The sequence below is a fragment of the Bacidia gigantensis genome (assembly GCF_019456465.1).
Source record: "Bacidia gigantensis strain McMullin 20006 chromosome Unknown contig_278, whole genome shotgun sequence".
In the NCBI taxonomy this organism is placed as follows: Eukaryota; Fungi; Ascomycota; class Lecanoromycetes; order Lecanorales; family Ramalinaceae; genus Bacidia; species Bacidia gigantensis.
The window spans coordinates 894221-913905 of record NW_025408606.1 but is presented as its reverse complement, the minus strand read 5'-3'; the positions used below and the strand labels follow the sequence as shown (position 1 = coordinate 913905).

The window sequence follows — 19685 nt, the reverse complement described above, 5'->3', positions numbered from 1 at the left end:
TACGATTGCGCTCCGAAGCTCGCCCAGGTGCATTCAGCCCTACGAAGGGAGAGGGGACTCTAACACTCGTGACCCGAATCTATGCCAGACCGGTTTGACCATGCCTCTCTGGAGGATACTGTGTTGATGCATATGCACTTTCATAGCTTCTCAGCCATGGATCTTCCAGCCTAGTGTCAAGTTTCCCAATCAACACCGCCAATGGCCCAAGCGGATGGCTCGCCGCGTCAAACGAGAAATACGTCAGATGAAGCATCAATGTTGGGAAACGCGTTGAGCGTGAGATGTCCTTTAGAATGCACTCGTGCGAGGCTGAATCATCACAGACGCGCCATATAGAGGCGTTCGGGCGTAAAGTCACAACAACAGCATCACATCTCATCTCAGACTCTAGAAATAGCGAGCACTATCAGAATGCCATGTCACAACTGCAAAGAGAGCTACGGCGGCCTACATTCCAAACAAGCATATTTGCCCAAGCCCGAGCTTCGCCAACAGAGCTTGTGCGATCGAAGCTCTCCGTCAATGAGATGAAGCACCGGGCTTTATCGTATTTGCCCGATGATGTACTCAAGGATATTCCTGAGGACGACAATGACTACTCTCTTTTCCAAGGCTTCCAGGCTACGGTACCCGAAATAGAGGAGAGTGAGCACAGGAAGAAACATCGACGGCATGGCACCAGAAGGCGACTGCTTCTAGAGCATAGTGAAGATGATGCCACCCCTATCGCGTTGACTAAAAGAGAACGTCACAGAGTACATCGCAACTTGGAGATGATGGAAGTGCGGAAGAACATGTGCTCAACGGAAATTCGGGAAGTCGATGCTAAGATCTCAAATCTCAACAACATGCGGAAGGTCATACTTGGCAGGCTCGAAGACTTGGAGCAGGAAGAAGTGCAAATGGCTCAAGACCTCCGAGACATTGACGATAAACTCGAAGATCTCCTTGAAGAGGCTGAAGAAGTTGCTACTTTGGCGCCTACAGCTACGCCACCAACAGAAGCTGAAGTTGAGCCGGATCTCACTGAGGAAGAAACCTCGTTCATGTCCCAATCGATCTACGAAAAGCTTCCCTCTCCAAAATCGAAGCGCCACAAGCCTGCTCGACGGAAATCCACAGCGATACGACATGAGCACTTTGATCCTGGCACATCGATTAGAGAAATACAAGCTCACAACGACATGATCACCTCGCTCGACTTCGACGCCCCGTTTGGTACCATGGTCTCCTCTGCCTTCGACGATACAGTCCGTGTGTGGGACCTGAATCTGGGTCGGTGCATTGGCCTCCTTGAAGGCCATCAGGCGTCAGTGCGCTGCTTACAAGTAGAGGAAAACTTTGTCGCGACAGGCTCCATGGACGCCTCCATCAGGTTATGGGATCTTGATCAGGCAGAATATGCGCCTAGAGAGAACCGCGCATCCGAATCCAAATTCCATGACGAAGATAATGGGACTGAGGAAAAAGTACCCGCTGCTGCACAGGTCAGCAGCACAGCAGATTGCCATGTTCATACCCTGAACGCGCACGTTGCTGAAGTTACCGCTCTGCACTTCAAAGGCGACACCCTCGTCTCTGGCTCAGCGGATAAAACGCTACGTCAGTGGGATCTCGCGACTGGGCGGTGCGTTCAAACTCTCGACGTCCTCTGGGCAGCAGCTCAAGCCTCTGCCACCATCGGCAACACCACCTCATCATCCCCAGACCCGTCTGGGCGAGGGGGCCCTGTTTCTTCATGGCAGAACGCCGGCTCGCGCGTCCCAGATTCATCGGCTGATTTTGTTGGTGCTCTGCAATGCTTTGATGCGGCGCTTGCTTGTGGAACAGCAGATGGGATGGTCCGGTTGTGGGATCTCAGGAGCGGACAGGTGCATCGAAGTCTGGTTGGGCATACGGGGGCTATTTCGTGCTTACAATTTGACGAGCGGGTGTTAGTTACTGGAAGTGCAGATCGAAGTATAAGGGTAAGCATCACATTCGCATGTTATCAAGTTCCTCTTGAAACTCTCATGGCTACCCTTGGTATCAAAAGCTCGCTATTTACTGACTCACATGAAGATATGGGACCTTCGAACCGGTTCTATTCGTGATGCTTACGCCTACGACAACCCTGTCACTGGCATGATGTTTGATGCCCGGCGCATTATTGCTGCAGCTGGCGAAAGTGTTGCAAAAGTGTACGACAAGACTGATGGTAGACACTGGGATTGCGGTGAAAGCACGGCTGAGAATGAAGCCAATGCAAGCATAGTAGAGCGGGTGCGGGTGCGGGATGGATACCTTGTGGAGGGAAGGAAAGATGGCGTGGTTGGAATCTGGAGCTGCTAAAATCATACCCAATGCTGTAGATCCTAGTGTCTCCCAGTCACCCTAGACGTCAATCGATAGCCTGGAGAACATGCTAGAAAACAGACTTCCATGATCACAATCCTTTGCAGGTTGTTTCTTGATTCATCATCTGGGAGACCTGCCCTTTCGCTTCGAAAGGTCAGAGCCATACTCTTTGTGAGCCTCATTGCACTTTGTATATGTATACTAGGCTCGTGAGAGGCGTTTGGATAACTCTTTGACAGAGCTTCAATCTGATTCAAACCCTGACCCTCCGTATCTAGACATGTTTCTTCCACAACTATCTTATTACACCAGGGCGCTGTTGAAAAAGACCTGGAAAGCCACGAGATCTTTCCCGCTCCACATCGCATGAGCTGCTAGTCTATCAAGGCAGATTGTCCAATGCTACAGGAGGGCCCAAGCGATGCAAAGTCCGGCCTTAGCCATCGAGCTTACCTGTTCGAAGTCACGCATGGTGCTAAGGTTTACTCTACCTTGAGCGACGACATAATATTGCTTTTCGCAGTATGCGCCGATGAATTTGAATAGGAACTCCGCTCAGGTTGTTCCCATTCTCAAGAAAAGTAATCACCCATACAGCATTTGACAGGCTAAAAGGCAAGCTTATTCGTCAGCATCACTGTGAGCTGTTGTGATGTATGTTTGACAACAGCTCGCCAGCCAGGATCTCCTCATGGCCTGAGTCAAGCCAGCAGCAAGGTTTCTACCTGCTGTAAAGGTTGCTGTACAAGTGGTCATGGCGTTTGATGAGGGATTTCGGAAGCCAATTAACCAGTTCTTAGGCGAACAATTGATGGTGATTTGTGATATTTGAGCTCAACTTCGCAAGACTGGCAATGATTGACTATGTGAGATCAAATGATCAAATCGCTCAGCCATCCTCCCTCTCCAAGAATCCAGGGTCGTGCTCGATCCTACGCTCAAACTTCGACCACCAGTCTTGGAAGCTCTTCAAGGGGACGACTTCAACACCACCGGGGCCAACAGATCCTGCCAGACTTGCTAAAAAATTAAAGGCGTTCTTGATAATTCGCTGAGCAAGAACTTTCGTTGATAATGGCGGAACAATTGGCGGATTGAAAAGCCTTGCCGGGTTGCCAGGCGTCTTAGAAGCTTGGGAAGCCTTGAGCTCTTGTAGCTGCTGATTCAGACTTGTGGCTGGTTCAATGGATATACCAACAGTGACTGTGCTGCTCGCTGCTTGATGCCCAAGCATATCTGAATTGCCAGCCATCCCAGTTGTGGCGTCTTCTAAAGCTGGTCCAGTTTCCTTGACTCTGAAGATGGCGCTCTGCTTTTCTGTGCCAATAGCCCCAAGAAAACGAAAGGATGGGTCAGCCTCTGGCAACTGAACGTAGACTCCAGCTAACGTCCCGTCTGGCATTGCCAACCCGGGCAACAGAAAGACGACAATATGCGAGAAACGCGGTGCAGAAGGGAAGGAGAAAGCATATTGGGTTGGTGAGATTACTTGAGGTTCGGTCAGGACCGGACGAGAAGGTAGAACGAGACCAAAAGGGGGGAGCTAGCCATGTTTGCGCAGGCCGGAGCATTCTATAGTTATCATAAAAGTGAAGGACATTGTAAAGAAATGGCCAGGAAGTCAGAGTCATTTGCTGATTGTTAGCGCCCTGCAGACTCGGTTAGTCCCACATAGACTTCAGCTGTGTGGAGGAGGGGAAAGTGTTCCACACCGCGAATCGGCTTCAAAGAATATGACGAAAAGCTACATGGATCTGGTAGAGGAATGTGACAAGTAAGCTGATCCGTTCGGGCACAATCTATTGCTCAAAAAGTGCAGCTTTCCGTACTACCAGGAAACTGTTGAAGACAAGGCCAAACTAAAGTCTAAATACTTTGCATTATGTCTCACCAATGGAAATTCTCTCACTGAACCATATGGCTATCTACCTACATGGGTCGTTGATAAGATGCCCTGGGAGGATCGCTGGGACATTGATCATGAGAGGAAAATAGTCACGCCTAAGACGAGCGCAGATAATTGGGCGTCCCAGAACCAAATTATTCGTGACACTTTGCTGCAAGCTCGACAACTCAAGATTTTCAAAGTCCTGGCCGGCTGGCGGAGTGAGCTCTATCCGGTCCACGGAAAAAGGACCGAAGGAGAGGAGCCGATCGTGATGGAACGGGCAGGAACTGCTCTGTTTGGCATTAACACTTACGGCGTCCACCTGACGGTGTACACTCATACTACGGAGGGCATGCGGATATGGGTGCCGAGAAGAGCCCGTTCTAAGCAAACCTACGGTGGTATGCTCGATAATACAGTGGCAGGCGGTCTTGCAGCGGGAGAGGAACCCTTCGAGTGTCTGGTGCGCGAGGCTGACGAAGAGGCATCGCTATCTGAGCAGCTTGTTCGATCGAATGCCAAGGCGTGTGGAATCGTCAGCTATGTGCATGTTCGAGACGAGCGAGCTGGAGGAGAAACTGGTTTGCTTCAGCCAGAGTGCCAATACGTGTACGATATGGAAGTAGGTCCTGGTGTTCAACCCAGACCGAACGATGAGGAGGTTGAGGAATTCTACCTTTGGACCGTTGATGAGGTGAAACAAGGGTTAGCGACAGGGCAATTCAAGCCCAATTGTGCGTTGGTGCTATTAGACTTCTTCGTGCGTCATAGCATAATGACTGCAGGAGACGAGCCGCACTATGCTGAGATTGTATCCAGACTCCACCGAAGACTTCCATTTCCCACGACATTGTCGTGCTGAATGCCACTGCCGATTCAAAACCACAAAGACATGATCATAATTCCCTAACGCCATCGCCTGAACCCAGTATTGCATCAATCAGATCGGTCAATGCTTGCTTCTTTAATCCTTATTTCTTCAAGCAGAGGTATACGTAGTCCTGTTTCAACGCGGACAGGTTTTTGAAAGGTCCCTCGAGAAAGAGCAGCAATCCTCCAAAGCTGACGAACACCTGCCTGTTCAATCAATGTGTCAATAACTAGGGAACAAAGTCCTTTGCGTTTATTTTGACATACAATTTGTCACCCTTGCCCTCATCGAAGCGATAAACTTTCCCATGGCAAACGTAGTCGTAGTCGTCGGCAACGCTAGGTTCTCCTCTGCCAACGTCCCTCCATCCTTTTCCATCGTCTTTACTGCCATCCAGTGATAATGTTGAGCTGAGTAAGACTTGTACTCGCTCGCCAATATTGCACTGAAGTAATTCGCTGTTTACGTCGAGTTTCATCTCAGTGTCGCCGGAATCATTTAGAAGAGTCAGGCGAAGCACTCGGTCATACTTTGTATCTGCGGCGTCAGTCTCTGTCACTTTGAAGGTTTCAGAGTACAGATTTGCGTCACTCATCTTGAACAAATTACAGAGCAAAGTGACAGAGATGTAATTGAGGTGGAAGTCACCCTGATTTGCCTTGAAGCCAGTCTCCCACGGAATATCATTTTTCCTTTCCGCTCCGCATGCCGCTCCGCACTTTGCACCCCCTCGACCCCCCTTCCTCAATCCACATCTTTCTGAACAGGCTTTTCTCGAACAGAGATTGACAAGAGACGACTGTGGACTGACCCAATACTGGTATATTTTAGCAAGGAGCACGTTTCACTGCGTGCCGTCTCGAGTCTCTGCGAGTGGAACCCCAAGATTGTTTTCCGCATTGATGCTAGTGTGGCTGGTCTCAACATCCTTCGACCACCACACCCGTGAATGCTTTGATCATGTAGGCTGAGATCAATTGGGGACGCTCGTTCATATAAGAATAGAGTATCGATCTTCCTTCATTTGTCACACCTACAAATCGTCCCGAAGAAAGCGAGGTAAAACACTCTCAATGTCTTTCCGCCGGCGGAATGTTGGACTATCAGGATCTTCTGGATCATCGGCTGAGAAGGCGGCTATCGTAAGTCATACAAGACAGCTTGGAGGCGTACGACCGTCTCCATTGGACGGCCGATCAACCACATCAAGTGGGACCCAGACGCTTGACGACCTTCTAGCTGGTCATGCAGGTTTGCCCTTGGGCAATAGTTTACTTCTTGAAGAGACTGGAACAACGGATTTTGCGGGAGCTTTGCTTCGCTACTATGCTGCAGAAGGTATCTTGCAGGGTCATCAGGTCCTTATTATCGGTGTGCCTGAGCAGTGGGCAAGGGATCTGCCTGGCTTAGCGGAGGATGGAGACTCCATCGAGGCATCACAACGCAAGCATAGAACTAGCGATACACAAGGCGAGAAAATGAAGATTGCGTGGCGATACGAGAGGTTGGGAGATTTCGGCGTTGGGTCAAGAGGTGGGAACACTCCCATAACGCACAACGTACATTCCCTTTGTCGACCGCAGCCCTTGGTCATTTACATCGCTAACGGCTTCCAGCCCCTCCAACACCCACTCGAACTCCCGTGACGTCTGCATCAAACCAGAAATCAATGGCTGCACCCCCATTGTTCTGCCACACCTTCGATCTGACAAAGCGACTCACGTTTACACCTATTCCGCCCATCAGCTTCATTCCTGTGCTGCCCGCAACCGAATTTTCCAGAAATCCCTTCGATTCAATCCTCGTCAATCTCTCTAGGGTCCTGGAATCCTCTCCACCAGATACTGTTCATCGTGTCATTGTCCCTTCCCTTCTCTCACCAGCCATTTACCCAGTTCATGCATGTCAACCGACGCACCTTCTTCCCTTTTTACGCAGCCTTCGCTCGCTCCTCAAGCAACCATCCCAGAATCTCACAGTCATGCTTACTCTCCCTCTATCTCTCTACCCACGTAGCACTGGCTTGATGCGTTGGGTGGAGCATATGATGGACGGTGTGTTGGAGCTTGCGCCCTTTCCCTACAGCGTTGACCTTGCCCTGCCTCCTCTGACGAAATCTTCACCGTCCAACCCTACAACGCAGAAGACTGAGGAGAAGCCACAAGGGATGCTGAGGATCCATAGGTTACCAGTTGTCACGGAAAAGGGTGGTGGAAGTGGTGGGGCTGGGCGAGATCTCGCTTTTTCGCTCGGTAGGAAGCGATTTGTGGTCGTGCCATATCATTTACCGCCTGTAGAAGGAGACAGCGAAGGTCAGCAGGGTCAAGCTAAGGAAGATACGGGGCTGGCAGCAAAGGCCATTGAATTTTAAGAATGGCTGTGACACCCGCCGAAAAGTCGCAATCTGTTCGACAACAGCCGAGATAACGAAGTGGGAGAGAATGAAAGCGAATCAATTCTTTTCAAGTGTCCAAAAGCGCACCGCCGTCGCTATATGCCCATGACAGATAACCTCGCCCTACATACAAGCTTGAATGCAATGTACTTGGCGACCCAACTTTAGGTTTCCCGAGTCCCACAACCAAGATCACATTCTCTGCATTACCTCCCAATAGTCTTCAATTCAAGAAACCTCAACGGAGGAAACACAACAAGCGTGAATCCGAGGGCCAACCAAATGCCAATATCCGCTCCATACCCGTCTCCAGCCTGCTGAGCTACAGGCCCGACATACCAGACCTGGTACATCCCAATGATGGCACCCGCCCAACCGATGAGGAATGAGAGCAATGCAGCAGCACCGACAGGAAGGTATTTCTGATCTTCCCATTTCGTCCAGTCAAACCCTCTGCTACGACGGAAGATGAGTGTTTCCTCAACGACAATCGTCACAAGAATGACAAGCCAGTATCCCATTAGGGCAAGGAAATTCTGGAAGATGGCGAACAAATGATCTCGCCCGGCAATGGCGCAGACGAAGTAGATGAGCACGATAACGCACACCCAAAGCCAACGGGGAACCATTTTGCCGAAGCGGCCAAGTACCTGGCAATTCAATGCTGCAGCATAAGTGCCAGGAACATTGTTGCTAATGACGCCGAGAGCGACGACCACGCCGCAGAATTTACCGAAACCGTGAAGAGGTGCGAAACCCTCTAGGATCAACGCGCCAGAGGAGATACCATAGGCATCGTTCCACTTAGTATTGGTGAAGGTCCCAGCGCCGAGGCCGATGCCGATAAGATTGACGAAGATGAAGGAGATCCAGAGACCGGTGAGAGTCATGAGAAAGGTCAAGCGCTTGGAGGTGGATTCAGGATAGTAGACATAGAAATCTGAGCCTGCGCCCGCCCAGGAGAGGGGGACCGACAATTGCAGGGAGAAGAAGGAGAGGCGGTCGGCTGTTATAGCGGCTGAGGGAGCACCATCGGGTATGATGGAGACGCTGCCGGTATTGAAATTCTTCCCTGCGACACCACAGAGAATCAGGAGGACGATGGTTTGAGGAATCCATGCATATCTATTCGCAGGCCAACTGTTAGGACTGCTCGTCATTTCGAGAGGACGAGATCGACTTACCTCTCGTATGTATGGAAAATTGACATTCCAAAGACTGCGACAAGCCAACTGATGAGGGCTGTGATGACAATCCCAACGACGATGCTCATACTACCATCACTGACTGCGGACAGAATCTGGCCGGAGATGATGGTGGAGATGACGGCGTATCCAACCATCAATATCATGTTCAGCACAGTGGTGAGCTTCGCAGGCCAGTAACCCATGAAATATCTGACGACAATCTACTCGTAAGCTTCATTAACCCCCTTTCCATGGTCAGCGAGAATTCCCTGAGCTCACCATGGTTCTGTTGCCACTTTGCGCGCCCCAAGTGCTCATATAAGCGGTGACGGCAGACCCAAGAAGGCACCCCCAAACTGCCATCATGGCGCTGTCCACGAAACCCAGATTGAACAGCAGAGGTCCTAGCAGTCCAACCGCGAGGTTGTTGGCGCTGATGTTTGCACTGTACCAGATGATAGCCATCTGGGCGTATCGCATTGGGGAGATTCCATGTCGCTCTTCTGGCAGTACGCGCGTGATCCCACGAGCTTCGAGACCGGCAAGATTTTCGATTCTGTTATTCAACGCTCGCAGTTTGCTGGGGACTGGGACATGCGGGGCAGATGGTGTGGCGGTCTCGCGGGCAACGATCACGCCTTCCTTATCAGAGGTGCTGCTGGCGGTGCTTTCCTCGACTTGGGCAGCTTGCTTCTCCAGATCAAGAGTCATAGTGACTGAGCTGAGGTCCGGCTGGATAGGCCACTTGGGAGAGCGATTGAAGCGAAACCACGTCCAACAAGCAAAGGTCAACTGAGGCTCGGGTTGTTGCAAAGAGCGATAGCACGCAGCATGCGAAAGATAAGATGGCAGGACGAGCTTGCACTGGACTGGGTTCCAGCCGCACGGTCAAAATCCCAACTTCGGTTCTTGGGACTTCCAGGACCACGAGTAGTGCAGTCAAACAAGGCTCGATGGCTGGGACGTGTCCCAGACATGGTGAGATTTTCGGTTGGAGGACTCTAGGCGTGGTAGCATGCCGTCTAGAGACTCTAGACCATGCAAGGTGGACTTCTAGAGCGTAAATTGAGAGTCGCTCATGGAGAGGGAAGGCGTTGGCTAATGTTGATGAATTGAGTTCGGTAGCAGACCTGCTTGCCATGCATCGGCTGTTTCGACATCATTGCATAATCTCTCGCGTCAGTCTCTCTCGCGCCATCCCTGTTCCCCATACACAGTGATCACGAAAGGCACGGCAGTTGCGTTCGTGGAGCGCAGTCGAACGAAGTGGAGACCCGAAGCTTGATTGGTTTTGGCCATAAGCAATTATTAATCTACGCGAAGGAATAATATAGCAACAAATTGAGCATTCAGTCGTGCTCAAGCGCGCTAGGCGGGCGACGATGGCCGGGTTCTGATCCCGACAGAGTTCCGGCTGAGATAGCGCTGGCAGCCATGGAATCCAGTCAGATTATTAGTCTCGAATGCAAGGCCAAGGTCGAGCGTTTCTCGATTTCTCCCTACTTAGAGCCTTGGACGGCATCGGGACGCCCTCTTCTCCGATGGCGCCGCCCGCCAGTGCCAGTGCTCATGGAGAAAACACGACGTATTTTAGGTGGATCAACGCCACGGAAGGCTTAACCTGTAGAGTATAAAAGAGGCTGTTGGGTCGGTGTAGGGGTGGAATGCAAGGATCTGTGGTAGGACTGTGGTTTGTGGCCACTGTTTGTCTTTTCCGCTGCAGCATTCTTAGCTCAGACTCAGAGATCGATATGCAGTAGCAGGTCAAATCAATTATTGCGTAGTTCAAGGGGGAGCCGTGGCCGACAGCGGGGAGTGGAAGGATGGGAAGCTTGATAGGGTCTTCTCGGCCTAGATAGAGAGTTTGTCCGCGCCGTCGAGGAGCCGCGTCGGAACCGTCAAAAGTCTAAGCTTGGCTCAAGAGACTAAAGTTTCTTGAGCCGTGATCCCCAAGCACTAAGAGCGAAAGAGGGTTTTGACAGCACGGTATTATTATTTTCACTGCTATGACCCCTGACCACTCACGAGCCACCACTGTCTGAGGTCCCCCACGGTGATACGCCACCATTTCAACATGCCGGCGGTACCTCCGTAGTACGACTGTACGAGTAGGCTTGCGTAATCCTACAGCCTCACAAATATGGAACGGCGGCCAAAAAGGCCCCATGGAAGGGCCGCCCCGATAGCGATCCTTCGTACAAGATTGACATTGGTCATTATTAGTGTGCAGCCCCTGACCGCAGTACCCAGAAGGGAAAAAAACCCTCACTCAGCAAACGCGTTCCTGAACGTTTGAATGTCTTCGCCAAAAAGTTGGAGTCTCATGGGGCGCTTGGCCGGGTCGGTTGCCTCTTGACGTGATGGTTGGGATGTTGGCTCAGCAATATATCAAGGTGGTGATGACATTGGCCTTCCATTTTGGTCCATCTCTCCAAATTCTGCTTCTTTCGCTTGGGCAAGTTAAGTCTCAAGACTCAAGACCCAAGAGGAAGATTCTCAGATCTGGACTAGGCTCACTCGGATGACGCTTAATCTGGCACTCTCATTTGATTAACAACTAGCGCCATCACCCATCTTCTCCAACTGCCAACCATCGGAGATTTCTGGCCAGTACTCTCGTTGTGGAGGTACCTTGCATGCTTGCAACCATCGCCGTTTCCCACCAAGGCTTTGACCTTGCCGGACCCGTGTTTAGTTGGGGTCGATGGCGTTCGCTTCTGCACAGATTTGACATCCATCTCTTTTCTGTCCTGCAGTAGTATTTCACACCTGTGACGGGGGAGATAGGAGGTTGACGGCCACTCCTCCTCGTCCACTCTCTTTCAGTCTCATATGCCGAACATACCACCGTCCATGTCTCTATAGCTTTGCCTTGCTCCTTCACCCCGGTCCTTTCCTTCCCTTTTCATTTTATCCTTTGGGAGGCTCTTTGGATACACATCTCTCAGCCTTCACTTCACCATGGGTGCCACCAATCCCGATGCCGAGGCCCTACTGATCGAGTCATGGACACTTTTTGCTGCTGGGATGGTCTTCGTTGTGGCAAGAATGTAGGGCAACGCCAAATGTTGATGCGTTTGCTCAAAGACGTTAATGGATCTCCGTTTACAGGATTTCCCGGAGATTGTTACTCGGCGATTGGAGAAAACTTCAAGTCGACGACTATATCATGCTCTTCATTGTGGTGAGTTGTCAGATCTTTGTGGCTCGCCTCTTCAGAGCGTCACATGGGCGTCAGATGAAAACCAAATGAGCTCATAATCACTCCAGATGACCTTCTCGGTCGTGATGGTATCTGTCAACATGACCGGCCAAAATCTCAGCAACTATCTACCTCCTGGCATGTTCGAAACACTCACGCCCGAAGAAGTACGGAATGCCATTTACGGCAGCAAGTTCGTCTTTGTCACGGAGCAGTTCCAGCTAGCAACGTTATGGCTTTGCAAAGCCTGCTTATTGATTCTGTACTCATCCATGACGTACGTAACTCCCCTTGAAGTCACTCTTGAGCACAAGCTTTATGCGTCGCACCGAGTGTTGCTTGTTTCATCTCGACAACGACACGCTAATGAACTGTGCAGTAAGGGCCTTCCAAAACAGCATCGACTTGTCAAATGGGTCGGAGGCTATTGCGTTCTTGGCTACGTCGTGACCCAAATCCTGTTCTTGGGCGTCTGGTGTAGGCCAATCCAGCAGTATTGGCAAGTCCCCGTCGACAACTCACAATGTGCCTCTTACTACCATCACCTTGTAACTGCGTCAGTTTTCAATATTAGCTCGGATTTAATTATGCTGCTTATTCCTCTGCCCATGCTTATCAAAGCACGTCTTCCTTTCAAACGAAAGCTTGTCCTGTGTGGCGTTTTCTCTCTCGGTATCTTTGTCATTCTCGCCGCCATCCTCAACCGATACTACAATTTCACGGCCGGATATGGATCTCTGATATACTTGAACTGGTATGCTGGAGAAGCAGCCACCGCGGTTATGGTAGCCAATATTCCCCATTGCTGGCCGATCCTGAGTCGCGTCTTCCGTCTCGGCAGCTTCAAGGCCACGAGCCAGGGTGGTGGGGCCTCTGGAGATCGGTACAAGTTCTCCTCCCAAACAGGCATGAATAGCAGCCGCAACCGTCGCCAATACGATGAACATGGGTATATGCGCAGTGAAAGCGAAGAGAGAATCGCGAATGCCGGTACCACGCCTGGGTTCCTCAGCAGTGCTCCCGGAGACGCTACTCCACGAGCGCCCTCCGTCCATCCAGAGGAACTTGAGATGGGTCGGATGAAGGCTGAAGAGGCATATATGAATCAGGAGCCTTACATTGGCACTGCAATTACTGCAGGAAATCAAGAGCGGAGCCCCTATGAAAAGGAGGCTGGGACCATCGTCAAGACCGTGTCTATGAACCAGACAGTCTCTGATCATCACTGAAGGCACTGTTTCAAATCTCCAAAGGATGCTACAACTTTGCGAGCCATCCCACGGGGTCTCGATTTTGATGTGTTTGATTATGAAGGAGGCGTAAGATGAATACAAGACTTCACTGTTAAGAGAAGATATTTTGATGCTGCACTTGGTTGGCTGTCTGCATTACCGCGTGGGAGGCGATGTTTGTTCTGCTGGATAGGGTTCCTTGTTCGATATGGTTCAAAAGCGTCTGTATGATCAGGTAGAACTAGACGGGCGGCTTGCGTGACAACATGACATTGGGTAGCGTTTTACGGCCACTCAACGTGTATAAAGAATTGATTTAGTCACTCACAACCTATCTCGGACACTCCAGTCTGCGTCCTTTCTCTTGTCGACCGTTTACATAGTGCAAATCGTCATCTTCGTTTGCATCTACTATACATCCCCGTTCACATGTCCGTTCAGACCATTGGTTCCGTTCGCTTGGATCCCACACACTCCACTTGCCTTGCCTCTCGCATCCCAATCCTCCTTGAACATGTCCGCCCCTTTCTCCCCAATTGCATAGACCGTCCCCTGCAAATGCGCTGCGATCTGCAAGGGCATGATGCTCGCATCACAGACTCTCAATCCTTTGACTCCGTAAACTCTCAGTCTCGCATCTACTACACCTTCCTTGATTCCCTCGCGCCCGCCCATCGCACACGTCCCCATCGGATGCCAGTCCGTTATCATGGTGTCTCGGACCCAGTTGGAGAAGTCTTCTTCTCCTTCTGCGACCGGTGGAGGGGCGCCGGTACTGCCTTTCTCTGGCGGGAACACGCGGCGCTTGATTATGGATGAAAGCGGTGCAGTGCGGCAGATTTTGTCCGCAAAGCGCTGACACAGGGACATGCACTGGAAGTCCACGTCACCGCCGGAGCCGAGATAGTATTTCGGATCTATCAAAGGTTTGTCTTCGGCTGTCGCTTTTGGTTTTCCGGCGGGAGAGGGCGGAATGTGCATGCAGCCGGTGCTAAAGGGGTATTGCAGCATCATTAACATGGTGGCATATTTCTTGCCGGCTTCAGAGGCGTAGTAGGGGTTGTAGTTTGAGATGTCAAAGTAGTATTCGATCTGTCCGAGGTTCTTCTCCGTAGTAAGGCGCTCGGCTAGTATGCGGTCGCGGAGTTGATGATTCGATGGAGTAGAGAGGAGGCTCTGGCCCCATTTCCGGAGGATCTCGGTGGGAATGACACGAGTGAAAGGTAAGTAGCAGACGGAGCTAGGTATCATGGTTCGTGGACCGGCTCGCTCGAGGATGTATTGCTTGTCAGCTGCGGCAGCGAGGATAGGATTTGAGCGTAGATCGTCTGGCGTAGTGATCGAAGGGTCGATTTCGAATATCATGGCTGTCACTAGCCGAATTGTCAGAGGAGGTCTATAATGCTTGCTTTAAGACTCACTCATATGTTCCTGAAAATTCTCTCCCACATTTGCATTTTCGATCTTACATCCAATATTGGCAGGCTTCAAGATTTCTGGGTTGCCAATGCCCGATAGCTCAAGTAACTGAGGAGATGATACAGCACCACCACAGACGATGACCTCTCCTTGGGTCTTGACGGAATAATCTTTTCCCCCACGACTGAACCTGACACCGTTTACAACCCATTGGTTGTCATCTCGGCTCATCAAGACTTCCTGAGCAATGGCTTCTGTCAATACAACCAGATTCTCCCTCTTAGCAACAGGCTGATAATAGGCAGTAGCAGAATAGCATCTTTCGCCCTTATCCGGAGTGACCCCTGCGATGGTAGTCCAGCAACCTACATTTGAGCCTGAGAAATGGCTTGGGTTCGTATTGACACCAAGAGCATTCAGCGTAGCATGCCAGTGCTTATGCGACGCTCTGTAGCTTGAGGAGTATGTATTATGCATTGGACCTCCTTTACCGTGGTTCGTAATTTCGTACAGGGATGTATTCTCTTCTTGGTGCTCCGGTGTTGGCTCGTGAAAGTTCTCGGCTTTCTTGAAATATGGTCTAGGACCCTGGTAAGTAGGAAGAACTCATATATGGACAAATCGCGATGGTGGACAGCGTACTGGAGTGCATCCCTCAGTCATTTTACCAATACTTACATAATGCCATCCCATCCCCATCCTTCATTACCAAGCCTCTCCCAGGCGTCATAGTCATCAGCACATCCTCTGTTCCAGGTCATAAAATTGAGGGCACTGGTCCCACCGAGAACCTTGCCTCTTGGAAAAGGTAGACTTCTTCCTTTGAGGCCAGATTGCTTCGTAGTCTCGAATTGCCAGTCGTGTTCTGATCCTAGCGTCTCCCCAAAACGACCGGGAACATTGATACGGGGATCGTCAAAGGCAGGCAAGCCTGCCTCAAGCACGCCGACACAGATATCAGAGCGCTCAGAAAGACGACTAGCGACGACAAGACCAGCTGTCCCTCCACCAACGACTATGTGTGTGAACTTCTTGTTTAAGAACGCTTCGAGATTTTCAAAAGTCATATTCAATCGCCTGAACTAAGCAACATGCAAATATAGAAGTTCGAGGGTCTGTTGAACAAACAGCGCGGCGGTTTTCGTGTAAAGAAATTTGGTGAGACAGGAAGGTGGAAAAGAGACAATGTCGATGGCTGACTCTGGGAGACTTAGTGAGTAGAGACTATGCAGTAACGACTCGCAGGAACTTAAGATGGACTTGCATCCCGGGGGCGTTATTTTGGAGCTAGAAAGGACGGCTTCATGCACGTCGTTCATGGTGGCTCGGGTGGGTCTGAAGCCTCTGCCCGCTAGATTAGAGCAGCACACTAATGCCGGCTGAAATCTTCCTTGCGCTGAATCGAACGCAAGTGCCGCACACTGATCATCGCCGACTTTGAGGTCTGCTGAGGCAAACGATATAATCACAGTGGCAAGCACGACGGTCCGGATGCTGCCCAGATCGTGGTATTGGCTTGGTATAGTAGGTCGGTCTGGCGGAAGATGAGACTGAACTCTGTCACTGGACATAGCAGATGACTAGACCTGGTGAGACATCTTAGGAGAGTGTATGACTTACACTGAACGACAAAGAGGCAATGCACAAGGCGGCTAAAAGCCGAACTATGGGTCAAGCCAAGTATGTTCTCGCTACATTGCAACCCATTCAATGCAGAATGTGCGAACGTGAGCATTCGCAGCGTTGTCAGGTTCTTGCGACCTTTTGCCTGTGTCCTCGTTCGGCTGCTGCTCCTCCAGTCCTCCAACCATGAAGCCTTTCTTCACGCCTGTGCCTAACCTTCCTCCTCCGATGAGCTGCAAAAGTTCGAATTCTTCGTCCCATTTGGCACCAACAGCCAGGAAATGGCTGTGAAAGCGCAGCGGGTCTCCTGGATAGACTGAGAATTGGCAACCGAATCGCAGCCCAGGGGTCATGAAATAGCCCCTCTGGTGCAGACGTTTGAAGAGAGCATAAGAAGATGGATTAACCGCCGGTAGGGTTGATGAGGCTGTCTTGTTCAAGTGCTGCACCGAGAACGAAGATATTGATTGAGTGACTGACCATGGCTGTCGATTCTGTTTAGGTTCAAGTTGTGGGTGACTTGTTGCGTTCGAGACTGGCTGTTCGACAAACAGACTCTCCGACGCTTCTTCACGCTGTCCACCATCTTCCACAGTCAATTCATGTTCTTCCACGGACTCATCGAGTTCTGCAATTCCCTTCTTCTTCCGAACTTGCTGGCTTCTCAGCTGTCGTTCCTCCTCCCAGTCGCCAGCCAACTTGAGCCCCTCCTGACGAAGATTTAATCTTAGCCTTTGATTGTCTTTGGCGCTTCTAGCCGCAAGATTAGCTGTATGAGATCGGAGGTCATCCACCACAAATGCCAAGCCGCCCTCAACAAGCAGGCGGGCTTCTTCTGGTTGTAATTCGACAGGTAGACCCAAGAAAATGTTTTGCTGTGGCACCTGAGGTAGGGTACCGATGAGGACACCCAGGATGTTATGCTTTCTTCGCAACCACATAAAAGTCTTGGAATCATAGAGCATGTAACGTTCCGTGCGGCTCGAGATTCGATAAATTGGAAGAGGAAGATCGACTTCTTCGTGCGAAGGTGGGGAAACCATCGTTCGTATACAACAAGGAAACTCGCAGATCGCAGGCTATGCAATCGACACGTCAGCAAAAACTGTCTGAGCTTGTTCTGGCGGGCAAGACGGGTCTCCAAAGCATCATAAAGAAATACATATGATTCACATCAAACTAGCTTCCCGACTGCAGGAGGTAGTAGATTCAGTGGATTGACAGATTGTTAAAAAAGTAATCATCTGCTCTTGGAAGAGAACATAACGAAGTTGACTTACCTGCCCGCAGCGAGAATGAACTCATGGCCTGTCGCAGTGAACAGTCTCCGATGGTTGTGAGGAACGAGAACGACCCAAGCGAAGAGCAAATTTCTGCAGGCAGCTAAGCCGAAAATAGGCGTCATAGCCCTAAACACGCTCGCGTCGAGCTAAGAGAAAATAGCTGTGGAGTCTACAACTTTTGCGTCCACACCCGATCATGATTTGGTCGGTCAAGGTTTGAAGTCTTGAGAAATGTCGGGTTTATTTGAGCAGCCCAGAAATGCTGGCACCCTTTGTCCGTCCCCCATATTTTGTATCTTGTTGCGAAGGCTGACCCTGATCCAGTCCTTGGTGGTCAAAAGCTCAGCGGAGCAGACATTCGAGACCAAAATGGTAGCCTTGTCAACGTGGCCAGCGCAAGAACCTCGACTGATCTTCATGCAGTTCTTGCGACACAGGCAATTTCAAATGTAGTGAAAAGCTCGTTCGGGCCATCCGGGCTCGACAAAATGATGGTGGACGATATAGGCGTATGAATTCGTCTCGACTTCTTGAGCATGGCCACTGAAGATTGCAGGATGTCACAGTGACGAATGATGGAGCCACAATATTAAGTTTGCTAGATGTCGAACATCCTGCAGGAAAGATACTAGTCGATTTAGCGCAACAACAGGACAAGGAGGTTTGATCGGCAATGGCAATGAGGCTACGCATCCAACTGACACTACACAGGTTGGAGATGGCACCACTTCAGTAGTGCTAATAGCATCTGAGCTGCTGCGAAGAGCGAATGAACTTATGAAGAATCGAATCCATCCCACTACAATAATCACAGGCTACCGACTCGCACTCAGAGAAGCTGTGAAGTATATGAACGAGAACATAAGCACGCGGATCGAGAACCTTGGTCGCGAGTCTTTGGTGAACATAGCCAAAACATCGATGGCAAGCAAAGTCATAGGGTCAGACAGCGACTTCTTCGCGAACATGGCTGTTGATGCCATGCAATCCGTCAAATCGACGAACAATAAGAATGAAGTCAAATATCCTGTGAAAGCTGTCAATATACTAAAAGCACACGGCAAAAGTGCAACGGAGTCGATGCTCGTCAAAGGATATGCGCTAAATTGCACGGTGGCCTCACAGGCAATGAAGACGCGGGTCACAGATGCAAAGATTGCTTGTCTGGATATGAATCTGCAGAAGGAACGGATGAAGCTCGGCGTGAATATCACAATAGACGACCCAAATCAGCTCGAACAGATACGGCAGCGAGAATCAGGCATGGTCATGGAACGGGTAGATATGATTCTGAGAGCAGGGGCCAACGTCGTTCTCACAACCAAAGGCATCGACGACCTCTGCCTTAAACAATTCATCGAGAAGGGCGCGATTGCCGTTCGACGCTGCAAAAAGGAAGACCTCCGACGCATAGCAAAAGCAACAGGAGCAACACTAGTATCCACGCTCTCTGACCTCGACGGCAATGAGAAATTTGAAGTCTCAAGCCTCGGTCAAGCAAAAGAAGTGTCCCAGGAACGCATCTCCGATGACGAGTGCATTCTCGTCAAGGGCACCAGGATCCATAGCTCGGCCTCCATTATCCTCCGCGGTTCCAATGACTACCACCTCGACGAAATGGAGCGCTCAATGCACGACTCGCTCTCCGCCATCAAACGAACACTCGAGAGCGGCTCCATCGTGCCTGGTGGGGGCGCTGTTGAAACCGCTCTACATATTTACTTAGAAGAATTCGCCTTTACTGTTGGCAGCAGGGAACAGCTTGCGATTGGGGAATTTGCACAATCGCTTCTTGTCATCCCCCGCACCCTCACTGTCAATGCGGCCAAGGATGCCTCGGATCTTGTCGCGCAACTGAGATCACTGCATGCGACGTCGCAGAAACAGCAGGACGAGCCACAGCCGCAGTCGTCACCTTCGAAAGGCGGGAAGCAGGCTTCCGCGGCACAGGAGGAGCAGGCAAGGCTTGCAGCGAAAAGGAAAGCGTTCAAGAACTTCGGCCTGGATTTACGGAGAGGCAAATGTGTAGATGAGATCAAGGCAGGGGTATTAGAGCCAAGTATGAGTAAAGTAAGACAATTGAAGAGCGCGGTGGAGGCGTGTATCGCGATCATGAGGATTGATACGATGATAAAGTTGGATCCTGAAAAGAAGGGAGAGGAAGACCCACATGGGCATATGTAGATCTCAAATTTGAACTTGTCATCTACACGAAGCTGTGACGTTTCGCAAATCTGCTGTCAGA

The 19685-nt window shown here is 50.6% G+C and overlaps 10 protein-coding genes across 10 annotated transcripts; 5 read left to right on the top strand and 5 right to left on the bottom strand.

Annotated features, from left to right (window-relative positions):
* Positions 1–201: 201 nt before the first annotated feature.
* Positions 202–2334, top strand: MDV1 (Mitochondrial fission protein; the record flags this gene model as incomplete). The annotated part of the gene is made up of 3 exons (XM_044816224.1): positions 202–279; positions 327–1970; positions 2065–2334. 3 exons carry the CDS (start codon positions 202–204, stop codon positions 2332–2334), a joined length of 1992 nt encoding a protein of 663 aa, XP_044666864.1.
* An 895-nt stretch (positions 2335–3229) lies between these two features.
* Positions 3230–3742, bottom strand: KY384_007733 (uncharacterized protein; the record flags this gene model as incomplete). The annotated part of the gene is made up of 1 exon (XM_044816223.1): positions 3230–3742. The coding sequence occupies one exon, from the start codon at positions 3740–3742 to the stop codon at positions 3230–3232; it is 513 nt and encodes a 170-aa protein (XP_044666863.1).
* A 331-nt stretch (positions 3743–4073) lies between these two features.
* Positions 4074–5227, top strand: KY384_007732 (uncharacterized protein; the record flags this gene model as incomplete). Its single annotated transcript, XM_044816222.1, has 3 exons — positions 4074–4114; positions 4160–4988; positions 5048–5227. The coding sequence occupies 3 exons, from the start codon at positions 4074–4076 to the stop codon at positions 5225–5227; spliced, it is 1050 nt and encodes a 349-aa protein (XP_044666862.1).
* A 101-nt stretch (positions 5228–5328) lies between these two features.
* Positions 5329–5694, bottom strand: KY384_007731 (uncharacterized protein; the record flags this gene model as incomplete). The annotated part of the gene is made up of 1 exon (XM_044816221.1): positions 5329–5694. The coding sequence occupies one exon, from the start codon at positions 5692–5694 to the stop codon at positions 5329–5331; it is 366 nt and encodes a 121-aa protein (XP_044666861.1).
* Positions 5695–6172: 478 nt separating this feature from the next.
* On the top strand, positions 6173–7470 carry KY384_007730 (uncharacterized protein; the record flags this gene model as incomplete). The annotated part of the gene is made up of 2 exons (XM_044816220.1): positions 6173–6632; positions 6716–7470. 2 exons carry the CDS (start codon positions 6173–6175, stop codon positions 7468–7470), a joined length of 1215 nt encoding a protein of 404 aa, XP_044666860.1.
* A 230-nt stretch (positions 7471–7700) lies between these two features.
* On the bottom strand, positions 7701–9392 carry KY384_007729 (uncharacterized protein; the record flags this gene model as incomplete). Its single annotated transcript, XM_044816219.1, has 3 exons — positions 7701–8619; positions 8679–8902; positions 8961–9392. The coding sequence occupies 3 exons, from the start codon at positions 9390–9392 to the stop codon at positions 7701–7703; spliced, it is 1575 nt and encodes a 524-aa protein (XP_044666859.1).
* A 2592-nt stretch (positions 9393–11984) lies between these two features.
* Positions 11985–13112, top strand: KY384_007728 (uncharacterized protein; the record flags this gene model as incomplete). Its single annotated transcript, XM_044816218.1, has 2 exons — positions 11985–12097; positions 12263–13112. The coding sequence occupies 2 exons, from the start codon at positions 11985–11987 to the stop codon at positions 13110–13112; spliced, it is 963 nt and encodes a 320-aa protein (XP_044666858.1).
* A 414-nt stretch (positions 13113–13526) lies between these two features.
* Positions 13527–16105, bottom strand: KY384_007727 (uncharacterized protein; the record flags this gene model as incomplete). Its single annotated transcript, XM_044816217.1, has 4 exons — positions 13527–14488; positions 14537–15114; positions 15213–15611; positions 15663–16105. The coding sequence occupies 4 exons, from the start codon at positions 16103–16105 to the stop codon at positions 13527–13529; spliced, it is 2382 nt and encodes a 793-aa protein (XP_044666857.1).
* Positions 16106–16225: 120 nt separating this feature from the next.
* Positions 16226–17200, bottom strand: KY384_007726 (uncharacterized protein; the record flags this gene model as incomplete). The annotated part of the gene is made up of 1 exon (XM_044816216.1): positions 16226–17200. One exon carries the CDS (start codon positions 17198–17200, stop codon positions 16226–16228), a length of 975 nt encoding a protein of 324 aa, XP_044666856.1.
* Positions 17201–17671: 471 nt separating this feature from the next.
* On the top strand, positions 17672–19624 carry CCT1 (T-complex protein 1 subunit alpha; the record flags this gene model as incomplete). Its single annotated transcript, XM_044816215.1, has 5 exons — positions 17672–17714; positions 17765–17812; positions 17864–17949; positions 17997–18101; positions 18152–19624. The coding sequence occupies 5 exons, from the start codon at positions 17672–17674 to the stop codon at positions 19622–19624; spliced, it is 1755 nt and encodes a 584-aa protein (XP_044666855.1).
* Positions 19625–19685: the final 61 nt, after the last annotated feature.